The sequence below is a fragment of the Hyperoodon ampullatus genome, assembly GCF_949752795.1.
Source record: "Hyperoodon ampullatus genome assembly, chromosome: X".
Classification (NCBI taxonomy): Eukaryota; Metazoa; Chordata; class Mammalia; order Artiodactyla; family Ziphiidae; genus Hyperoodon; species Hyperoodon ampullatus.
The window spans coordinates 88,936,851-88,947,998 of NC_136913.1; the positions used below are offsets into that span (position 1 = coordinate 88,936,851).

Here is an 11,148-nt window from a genome sequence, read left to right on the forward strand (position 1 = left end):
CCCACCTTAAGAAACAGGAAACATTTCGAGTAAACAACCTGACCCTGCACCTAAAGCAATTAGAGAAAGAAGAACAAAAAACCCCCAAAGTTAGCAGAAGGAAAGAAATCATAAAGATCAGATCAGAAATAAAAGAAAAAGAAATGAAGGAAACAATAGCAAAGATCAATAAAACTAAAAGCTGGTTCTTTGAGAAGATAAACAAAATTGACAAACCATTAGCCAGACTCATCAAGAAAAGAAGGGAGAAGACTCAAATCAATAGAATTAGAAATGAAAAAGGAGAAGTAACAACTGACACTGCAGAAATACAAAAGATCATGAGAGATTACTATAAGCAACTCTATGCCAATAAAATGGACAACATGGAAGAAATGGACAAATTCTTAGAAATGCACAACCTACCAAGACTGACTCAGGAAGAAATAGAAAATATGAATAGACCAATCACAAGCACTGAAATTGAAACTGTGATTAAAAATCTTCCATCAAACAAAAGCCCAGGACCAGATGGCTTCACAGGCGAATTCTATCAAACATTTAGAGAAGAGCTAACACCCATCCTTCTCAAACTCTTCCAAACAATATCAGAGGAAGGAACACTCCCAAACTCATTCTACGAGGCCACCATCACCTTGATACCAAAACCAGGCAAGGATGTCACAAAGAAAGAAAACTACAGGCCAATATCACTGATGAACATAGATGCAAAAATCCTCAACAAAATACTAGCAAACAGAATCCAACAGCACATTAAAAGGTTCATACACCATGATCAAGTGGGGTTTATTCCAGGAATGCAAGGATTCTTCAATATACGCAAATCAATCAATGTGATACACCATATTAACAACTTGAAGGAGAAAAACCATATGATCATCTCAATAGATGCAGAGAAAGCTTTCGACAAAATTCAACACCCATTTATGATAAAAACCCTGCAGAAAGTAGGCATAGAGGGAACTTTCCTCAACATAATAAAGGCCATATATGACAAACCCACAGCCAACATTGTCCTCAATGGTGAAAAACTGAAACCATTTCCACTAAGATCAGGAACAAGACAATGCTGCCCACTCTCACCACTCTTATTCAACCTAGTTTTGGAAGTTTTAGCCACAGCAATCAGAGAAGAAAAGGAAATAAAAGGAATCCAAATTGGAAAAGAAGAAGTAAAGCTGTCACTGTTTGCAGATGACATGATACTATACATAGAGAATCCTAAAGATGCTACCGAAAAACTACTAGAGCTAATCAATGAATTTGGTAAAGTAGCAGGATATAAAATTAATGCACAGAAATCTCTGGCATTCCTGTACACTAATGATGAAAAATCTGAAAATGAAATCAAGAAAACACTCCCATTTACCATTGCAACAAAAAGAATAAAATATCTAGGAATAAACCTACCTAAGGAGACAAAAGACCTGTATGCAGAAAATTATAAGACAATGATGAAAGAAATTAAAGAGGATACAAATAGATGGAGAGATATACCATGCTCCTGGATTGGAAGAATCAATATTGTGAAAATGACTCTACTACCCAAAGCAATCTACAGATTCAATGCAATCCTTATCAAACTACCACTGGCATTTTTCACAGAACTAGAACAAAAAATTTCAAAATTTGTTTGGAAAAACAAAAGACCCCGAATAGCCAAAGCAATCTTGAGGACGAAAAACGGAGCTGGAGGAATCAGGCTCCCTGACTTCAGACTATACTACAAAGCTACAGTAATTAAGACAGTGTGGTACTGGCATAAAAACAGAAAGATAGATCAGTGGATCAGGATAGAAAGCCCAGAGATAAACCCACGCACATATGGCCAACTTATCTTTGATAAAGGAGGCAAGAATGTACAGTGGATAAAGGACAGCCTCTTCAATAAGTGGTGCTGGGAAAACTGGACAGGGACATGTAAAAGTATGAGATTAGATCATTCCCTAACACCATACACAAAAATAAGCTCAAAATGGATTAAAGACCTAAATGTAAGGCCAGAAACTATCAAACTCTTAGAGGAAAACATAGGTAGAACACTCTATGACATAAATCACAGCAAGATCCTTTTGGACCCACCTCCTAGAGAAATGGAACTAAAAACAAAGATAAACAAATGGGACCTAATGAAACTTCAAAGCTTTTGCACAGCAAAGGAAACCATAAACAAGACCAAAAGACAACCCTCAGAATGGGAGAAAATATTTGCAAATGAAGCAACTGACAAAGGATTAATCTCCAAAATTTATAAACAGCTCATGCAGCTCAATAGCAAAAAAACAAACAACCCAATCCAAAAATGGGCAGAAGACTTAAATAGGCATTTCTCCAAAGAAGATATACAGACTGCCAACAAACACATGAAAGAATGCTCAACATCATTAATCATTAGAGAAATGCAAATCAAAACTACAATGAGATATCATCTCACACCAGTCAGAATGGCCATCATCAAGAAATCTAGAAACAATAAATGCTGGAGAGGGTGTGGAGAAAAGGGAACACTCTTGCACTGCTGGTGGGAATGTGAATTGGTACAGCCACTATGGAGAACAGTATGGAGGTTCCTTAAAAAACTAAAAATAGAACTACCATATGACCCAGCAATCCCACTACTGGGCATATACCCTGAGAAAACCATAATTCAAAAAGAGACATGTACCAAAATGTTCATTGCAGCTCTATTCACAATATCCCGGAGCTGGAAACAACTTAAGTGTCCATCATCGGATGAATGGATAAAGAAGATGTGGCACATATATACAATGGAATATTACTCAGCCATAAAAAGGAACGAAACTGAGCTATTTGTAATGAGGTGGATAGACCTAGAGTCTGTCATACAGAGTGAAGTAAGTCAGAAAGAGAAAGACAAATACCGTATGCTAACACATATATATGGAATTAAAAAAAAATGTCATGAAGAACCTAGGGGTAAAACGGGAATAAAGACACAGACCTACTTGAGAACGGACTTGAGGATATGGGGAGGGTGAAGGGTAAGCTGTGACAAAGCGAAAGAGAGGCATGGACATATATACACTACCAAACGTAAGGTAGATAGATAGTGGGAAGCAGCCGCAGAGCACAGGGAGATCAGCTCGGTGCTTTGTGACCGCCTGGAGGGGTGGGATAGGGAGGGTGGGAGGGAGGGAGACGCAATAGGGAAGGGATGTGGGAACAGATGTGTATGTATGACTGATTCACTTTGTTATAAAGCAGAAACTAATAAAAAATAAATTAAGAAAAAACAAACAAACAAACAAAAACAATTGCAACAAAAAGTATAAAATATCTAGGAATAAACCTACCTGAGGAGGCAAAAGACCTTTTTGAAGAAAACTATAAGATACTGATGAAGGAAATCAAAGATGACACAAACAGATGGAAAGATATACCATGGTCTTGGATTGGAAGAATCAATATTGTGAAAATGACTATAATACCCAAAGCAATCTACAGATTCAATGCAATCCCTATCAAACTACCAATGGCATTTTTTACAGGACTAGAACAAAAAATCTTAAAATTTGTATGGAAACACAAAAGACCCCAAATGTCAAAAGCAATCTTGAGAATAAAAAATGGAGCTGGAGGAATCAGACTCCCTGACTTCAGACTATACTATAAAGCTACAGTAAACAAGACAGTATGGTATTGGCACAAAAATAGAAATTACATCACTGGAACAAGATAGAAAGCCCAGAGATTAAACCCATGCACATATGGTCAACTAATCTATGCCAAAGGAGGCAAGGATATACAATGGAGGAAAGACAGTCACTTCAATAAGTGGTACTGGGAAAACTGGACAGCTACATGTAAATGAATGAGATTAGTACACTACATAACACCATACACAAAAATAACTCAAAATGGAATAAAGACGTAAATGTAAGGCCAGACACTATCAAACTCTTAGAGGAAAACATAGACAGAACACACTTTGACATAAATTGCAGCAAGATCTTTTTTGACCCACCTCCTGGAGCAATGAGAATAAAAACAAAAATAAACAAATGGGACCTAATGAAACTTAAAAGCTTTTGCACAGGAAAGGAAACCATAAACAAGACAAAAATACAATTCTCATTTTGGGAGAAAATATTTGCAAACAGAGCAACTGACAAAGGATTAATCTCCAAACATACAAACAACTCAAGCTGCTCAATATCAAAAAAAGAAAAAACCCAATCGAAAAATGGGCAGAAGACCTAAATAGACATTTCCCCAAAGAAGACATACAGATGGCCAACAAACACATGATAAGATGCTCAACATCACTAATTATTAGAGAAATGCAAATGAAAACTACAATGAGGTATCACCTCACACCAGTCAGAATGGCCATCATCAAAAAAACTGCAAACAGTAAATGCTGGAGAGGACATGAAGAAAAGGGAACCCTCATACACTGTTGGTGGGAATGTAAATTGATACAGCCACTATGGAGAACAGTATGGAGTTTCTTTAAAAAACTAAAAATAGAACTACCATATGACCCAGCAATCCCACTACTAGGCATATACCCAGAGAAAACCATAATTCAAAAAGATACGTGCACCCCAATGTTCATTGCAGCACTATTTACAATAGCCAGGACATGGAAGCAACCTAAATGTCCATCAACAGAGGAATGGATAAAGAAGATGTGGTACATATATACAATGGAATATTACTCAGCCATAAAAAGGAATGAAATTGGGTCATTTGTAGAGACGTGGATGGACCTAGAGACTGTCGTACAGAGTGAAGTAAGTCAGAAAGAGAAAAACAAATATCGTATATTAATGCATATATGTGGAGTGTGAAAAAATTGGTATAGACAATCTTATTTACAAAGCAGAAGTAGAGACATAGACATAGAGAACAAACGTATGGATACCAAGGAGGAAAGGGGACGATGGGTTGAATTGGGAGATTGGGATTGACATATATACACTATTTTTAAAATAAATTTATTTAAGTATTTATTTATTTTTGGCTGTGTTGGATCTTCGTTGCTGCACATGGGCTTTCCTCTAGTTGTGGCGAGTGGGGGCTACTCTTCATTGCGGTGCACAGCCTCTCATTGCAGTGGCCTCTCTTGTTGCAGAGCACCGACTCTAGGTGCATGGGCTTCAGTAGTTGTGGCTTGCGGGCTCTAGAGCGCAGTCTCAGTAGTTGCGGTGCATGGGCTTAGCTGAACTGTGGCATGTGGAATCTTCCCGGACCAGGGCTGGAACCTGTGGCCCCTGCGTTGGCAGGCGGATGCTTAACCACTGTGCCACCAGGGAAGCCCGACATATATACACTATTGATGCTACATATAAAATAGGTAACTAATGCGAAACTATTGTATAGCACAGGGAACTCTACTCAATGCTCTGTTGTGACCTAAACGGGAAGGAAATCCAAAAAAGAAGGGATATATGTATACGTATAGCTATACAAAGAGCTGATTCACTTTGCTGTACAGGAGAAACTAACACAATATTCTAAAGCAACTATACTCCAATAAAAGTGAAAAAAAAAAAGGATGAATAGCCTCAGTAGATTCTCTGATTACCCTAAACTGACTGCTACCATGGTCAGTGGCTGAAAAATTTGAAAATAGGACTTTTACATAGGAGCGCACCAGTGTCACAGAAATGCCCAACTCTGGGGGTGAATGACCCAGAACAGGCCACCCTCTCCATGAACATCCCTCCTCCATGACCTGGCAGAGGATTAGAACAGAGAACACTGAGCATCGCTTCCAAATCACTGTTTGGTTGTCACAGCGTACTTAGGCTCCTACGGCTATAAAAAGGCAGGAGTACCTGATTACGGCTCCTTCAGCTTGGATCTCCGAGTTTCAGACGTTCAAAGCTAACTGGGTAAAATGTGTCTGCTTATTGTAGAGGCCCCTATTATGGTGGAGGAGTGAGTATACTTGGGAGGAAGGGAAGTGGACCCTCAGGACGAAGGTAGTGAGAGAAGCAGGGGAAGTAGACCAGCCACCAGTCCCTGGGGGAATCAGTTGGCTTGGATGGGGTCTGGATAGGCAGATCTGGTATGATGCTACCAACACCCAGTTGCAAGGGTGAGGTCCTGAGTAGAGGGGAGACAGTGGACTCAGGTCAGCACGTCTAAAGAGGTGGGAGGGGCGAGGAGGCGGGTCTAGTATCCCTTGGGCAATCCGAGAGGACTGGAGCGGGGTCTGGGGGCGGAGCCTGTCACGCAGCTTATAACTGCTGGGTTCCACACGAGAAGGCTAACCTCGTCCTGTGTACCAAGCGGTCTCAGTTTAGTGGTCTACCTTTCCCTGGTCTTAAAGCCTTCGGGTGAGGACGTGCGGCCCCGCCAGAGCCAGAGGACTGTGGGGACGGGAGGGCGTGGCGGCCTCGGGGCTGGCGTATCGGGCCTGCTGGAATTGGAGGGGCGGGGGTTGGGACGGGCGATTCGTATCTGCGCCTCCTGGCGAGTCCGCGCCTTTGTCTTCGCAGCGCTGCCTTCTGCGCGCAATGCAAAATCCTCCCTGGGGCTGTCCCGGAAAGGTCCGAGGGGGGAGCCCCCAGGGCGGCCAGTCCGCTGTGGCTGCAAGTCCGAGGCTGAGGGGATGAGGAGTGTGGGGCTCAGAATGGGCCCTCTGGGGTTGGCCCTTCGCTCTCTCCCCTCCCATGGCTGTTAGGTTGGACTGGGCTCCTGACAATGATGACAGTTATTTTAAAATATTAAGCAAATTGCTGCTAACAAAGTGGCTTATGTGCCCAGCTCTGTTATTATTTTAAGTCCCTGTTTCCCCACCTCTGGAGATTGGCAGCCGATCGCTCGTCAAAGGAGGGTCTTAGGGTGACCACAACGGAAGGGAGGCATATTCGGGACGTCTGGCTGCTTGAGGGCCTCTCCATTCTGGTCTGGGCAGTAGACGTGTCTTACCCCGCCAGGGTGGGGCCAGGCATGGCCAGGAAAGCTCTGCTTCTCGGGCTCAGGGGTCTCCTATTGTCTCTTCCGGACAAAGCCGAAAGGATCACAGGGCATCTCCTAGCCTCATCTCCTCCCCTCTTCCCTTGAGAAGAAAATATGGTGAAATAAAAACCAACTGTGTCTGGTTTATCCCATTCTGCTGAAGTCCTGAGTCTGATTATAATTAGCTGTGCTGTCTTACAGCGTTTACAAACTAGTGCCATAAGGAGCCATCATGAGACGTGTCATTAGTTATGATGGGATTAAATCCCCTCCTTCCCTTATTGCAGCTCCTTAATCTACTGTCTTTGAAAAGGCAGATGAAATGGAAAGAAACTAGTACAACTTATGCCACCGTTTATTGTGTGCTGCTCCCTAACCCCCAAGAAAAATCCCCCCCCAAAGTAATTGAATATAAAGTGAAGGTGCTCAAATAGTGCTATCTCCTGTTACAAATTCATTCCTGGTTAAGCCCAGTCCTTATTTTTTCTTCTATCTCTTATCTGCTCTTGTGTTTCTATCACCTCCATTTGACCTTCCCTTTGATTTTTAAGTCAGACATATTGACCCTGGGTTTTAGAGCATCTTGGTTTCTATCATCCTGATTCAGTGGCTTTTACTGCCTATCGGAAGTGGGGTAATGATGTGGAATTCAAAGCATTTTGATAAAACCATGGCTTTCCCAAGATGTGTGCTGTTTTCTTGTTGAAAATCAGAAGATAAAATATATATTGATATTAAATGTGAGAATTTGGGGTTGTGGTCCATTAGTATGATAATAGTTTTTCCAGTTAAGTTAAAACATTTTTTTTCAGTCTTTCTTTTAGTCAAGATGAGTGGTAAGCCAGACTTGTCTGAAGTGGAGAAGTTTGACAGGTCAAAACTGAAGAAAACTAATACTGAAGAAAAAAGTACTCTCCCCTTGAAGGAAAGTAAGTCATGGGGCAGGGGAGTTTCTAGTGAAGAAAAGCAATGGTGAATATTCATAGGTTCAGTAAATAAACTATTCTAGTAAATTTTGCCACAAAGTAAGCAATAATTATGTAGCCACTGAATTTAATGCAATGGTTAAAAATATCAAATAGTTGTTTAATTACTTGGGTTATATAAGTAGTTCTTACATGATAAACCCAAGAAGTAATGGGGGAATAAAAAACTATTTTCTTCTTGGAAAATCACTAAAAATCACATTACAACCAATTTTGGAATATTATACTTAGCACTAGAAAAATCTTAATTTTTTCAATTTTATGGTTATTTGGAATTTTCTGCATCTAGCAATTTAGGTCCATGATCTTATTCCTAAAGAGCTATACAAACTCTGCAGTTTTGGTTTTCTGTACCTGACAACAAGATAAGGCAGAGAACAAGTTTAGATCTTGGGTGTACTTGGGCCTCCCAGACTGAAGGGATCAGTTTTGCCTTTGGGAATTACAGCCTGATGGAGAAACTCCAAGCATATTCACAAAACTAAGGGGCACTTTTTGTCATGTTGCTATTATCTGAGAGTTTCTAAGTTAGTCAAAATTGTCTGAAAGGGTGTCACTTCCTAATTATATAGTGATAGATAAATCTGAGGAAAATACTTCACTTGCTCCTCAGTCTCAGAATATTCTATGGAAAAAATGGCAACAGCATAAATCTAACTCTGAAATGGAAAAAAAGACACAGTTGATGCAGATTCTAATGTTAAGGTGGTTAACATGCACACACACACACACACACACACACACACCCAACTGAGGATTTGCAGTTAGTGCCTTGGCATTCTAAAATTAAAGCAGGTATGGTAGCCTTCAAGGACTTGGCAAAGAGTGGCAAAGAACTCTCTTGGAAGAAACTGAACTTAATCTTAGGAAAATATCCTTTAATGATTGTTTGTGTTTGTCTTTTTTTCCAGCTATCCAGCGGGAGAAAGAGTGTGTTCAAACATCGTAAAATGGGGATCTCCTCCCAAGAACAAATTTCAACATTGCCTGAGTGTCTTGGTTTTAGGCATGTTTTTTGTAAACCTATGTGTTTGTAGAGATTTTAGCCATTTTCTGATGTCTTCTCATCCATAATCCCTGGTTAAGAGGTCAGGGGTAGCCAATGTTCCCTTACTTTCATTCTTAAACTTTCCATTGGTGCATAAATTCCAGCCCGCTGATGCTGTCAATAATCACACCATTGATAATATTTGTGCGTCTAGTCTTTGCATCCCTAAAGGATAAGCAATTTTTAACTTTCTACACTGGATGTATCCATTGTTCCATAATCTTCATGAAGTGGCATGCATTTGCAGCTTCTCACAGTTTATTTCACTTCTAATGTAGTGATAAAATAATAAATATAATTATGTTGAGACTCCTGTGGTTGTCCATTCTTAGTGGTCTTCTAAGGACTGAAAGTACAGAAGGGTACTCTTCAGCCAAACAAAATGGTTGAAGGAAGGCCACTTTAGCAGACTAGTCATGTGGAAAAGGCTCTTCTCTGTCCAGGTCCAGTGGGTTCTGACTTTCTTTTTTCCATAGTTGGAATCATAGAATTTGAGAACCTTGGGAGAGGAGGTAATGTGGACTAGTATTCTTATCTTGGAGATGAGGAAATGAAAACTTGGGGTCTGAATTGATCTTTTAAGGTGAATAAGGATTGGGATTTAAACTGAGTTCTCTTGTTTTCTGAAAGTGTTTTTCAACTTGATGAGAGGAGACCCCCAAGGCTGGGGTTGGTTAGGGAAGGGGGCAAGAAACACTTGATAACACCCACTTTGCTAAGCACATCATATCTTCTATCGAGCATAAACTCGGATATCTAATATCTGCTAATGACCTGCAGCACTGAACCTCTGGTCTGGTTCTTGTCCTGAACAGAATCCACTGTCTTATGAACCAATCATTTTTGGTGTTCATGGTAAGCACAAGGACATATAAATGGGAGTGTCCCAATCCCTGCCCATATGCAGTATTTTATCACTTTCAATTTTTAAAACCCAGTCATTTATAATCCCACCAGTTACAAGCATTAGCATTTGGGTGTATAACCATCCATACTCTGGTCTATTAATATATAGGCATACCTCAGGGATAGGGATATTGTGGTTTCAGACCACTCCAATAAAGCAAATATTGCAATAAAGTGGGTCACACAAAGTTTTTGGTTTCTCAGTGCATATAAAAGTTATGTTTACACTATACAGTTGACCCCTGAACAACATGGGTTCGAATTGTGAGTCCACTTATACACAGAATTTTTTCAATAAATATGTGGAAAAATGTTTTGAGAGTTGCCATAATTTGAAGAAACTCACAGACAAACCACATAGCCTAGAAATATCAAAAGATTAAGAAAAAGTTAGATATATCATGAATGCATAAAATATATGTAGAATACATATAACATAGAAAATATGTCTTAATCAACTGTTATAAACAAGGCTTCCAGTCAAGAGTAGGCTATTAGTAGTTAAGTTTTGGGTGAGTCAAAAGTTATACATGGGTTTTTGACAGTTCCAGGGTCAGCGCCCCTAATTTGTGCATTTTTCAAGGGACAACTGTACTGTAGTCTATTAAGCATGCAATAGAATTATGTCTAAAAAAAACCAATGTACATTCCTTAAGTAAAAAGCACTTTATTGCTAAAAAATGCTAATCATCATCTGAGCCTTCAGTGAGTCATAATCTTTTTGCTGGTGGAGGGTTTGAAATATTGCAAGAATTACCAAAATGTGACACAGGGATATGAAGTGAGCAAATTACCAAAATGTGACAAAGAGACACGAAGGGAGCAAATGCTGTTGGAAAAAAATGGAGCTGATAGACTGGCTCAACACAGGGTTGCTGCAAACCTTCAATTTGTAAAAAAAACCAAAAGCAAAAACTGTTGCAGTTGTTCAGTCAGGGACGAAAATGAGTCCAACACACGAGATGTATGCATTAAAGCACAGTGGTAGAGGGCTGCTGCTCGCTCAGGCAAAACAGCAAAGCCCTCAGTCCACTATAGTGTATTTATTCAAGTTTTATCCAAAACAAAAAGGTTCTTTTTAGCACAGGCTGTGTCGTCCTTGAACATCTAAGCAATGCACCTCCTTACTTTCTTATGTTCCCAATTATACCAAGGACATGCGTGCATCAGTGCCCAGAGCAATCAGTACTGCTTGCAGTCCTGAAACATTCTCATGCACCCAGCTTGTTAGGTGAGCCGACTCTTGGGTCACGTCTTTTCCCATGTCCTCAGTTA

The 11,148-nt window shown here is 40.1% G+C and overlaps 1 protein-coding gene across 1 annotated transcript; it reads left to right on the forward strand.

The window, feature by feature from the left end:
- Nucleotides 1-7,762: 7,762 nt before the first annotated feature.
- Nucleotides 7,763-8,868, forward strand: LOC307069121 (thymosin beta-15C-like; the record flags this gene model as incomplete). Its single annotated transcript, XM_079727269.1, has 2 exons — nucleotides 7,763-7,862; nucleotides 8,831-8,868. The coding sequence occupies 2 exons, from the start codon at nucleotides 7,763-7,765 to the stop codon at nucleotides 8,866-8,868; spliced, it is 138 nt and encodes a 45-aa protein (XP_079583395.1).
- Between the last annotated feature and the right edge of the window lie 2,280 nt (nucleotides 8,869-11,148).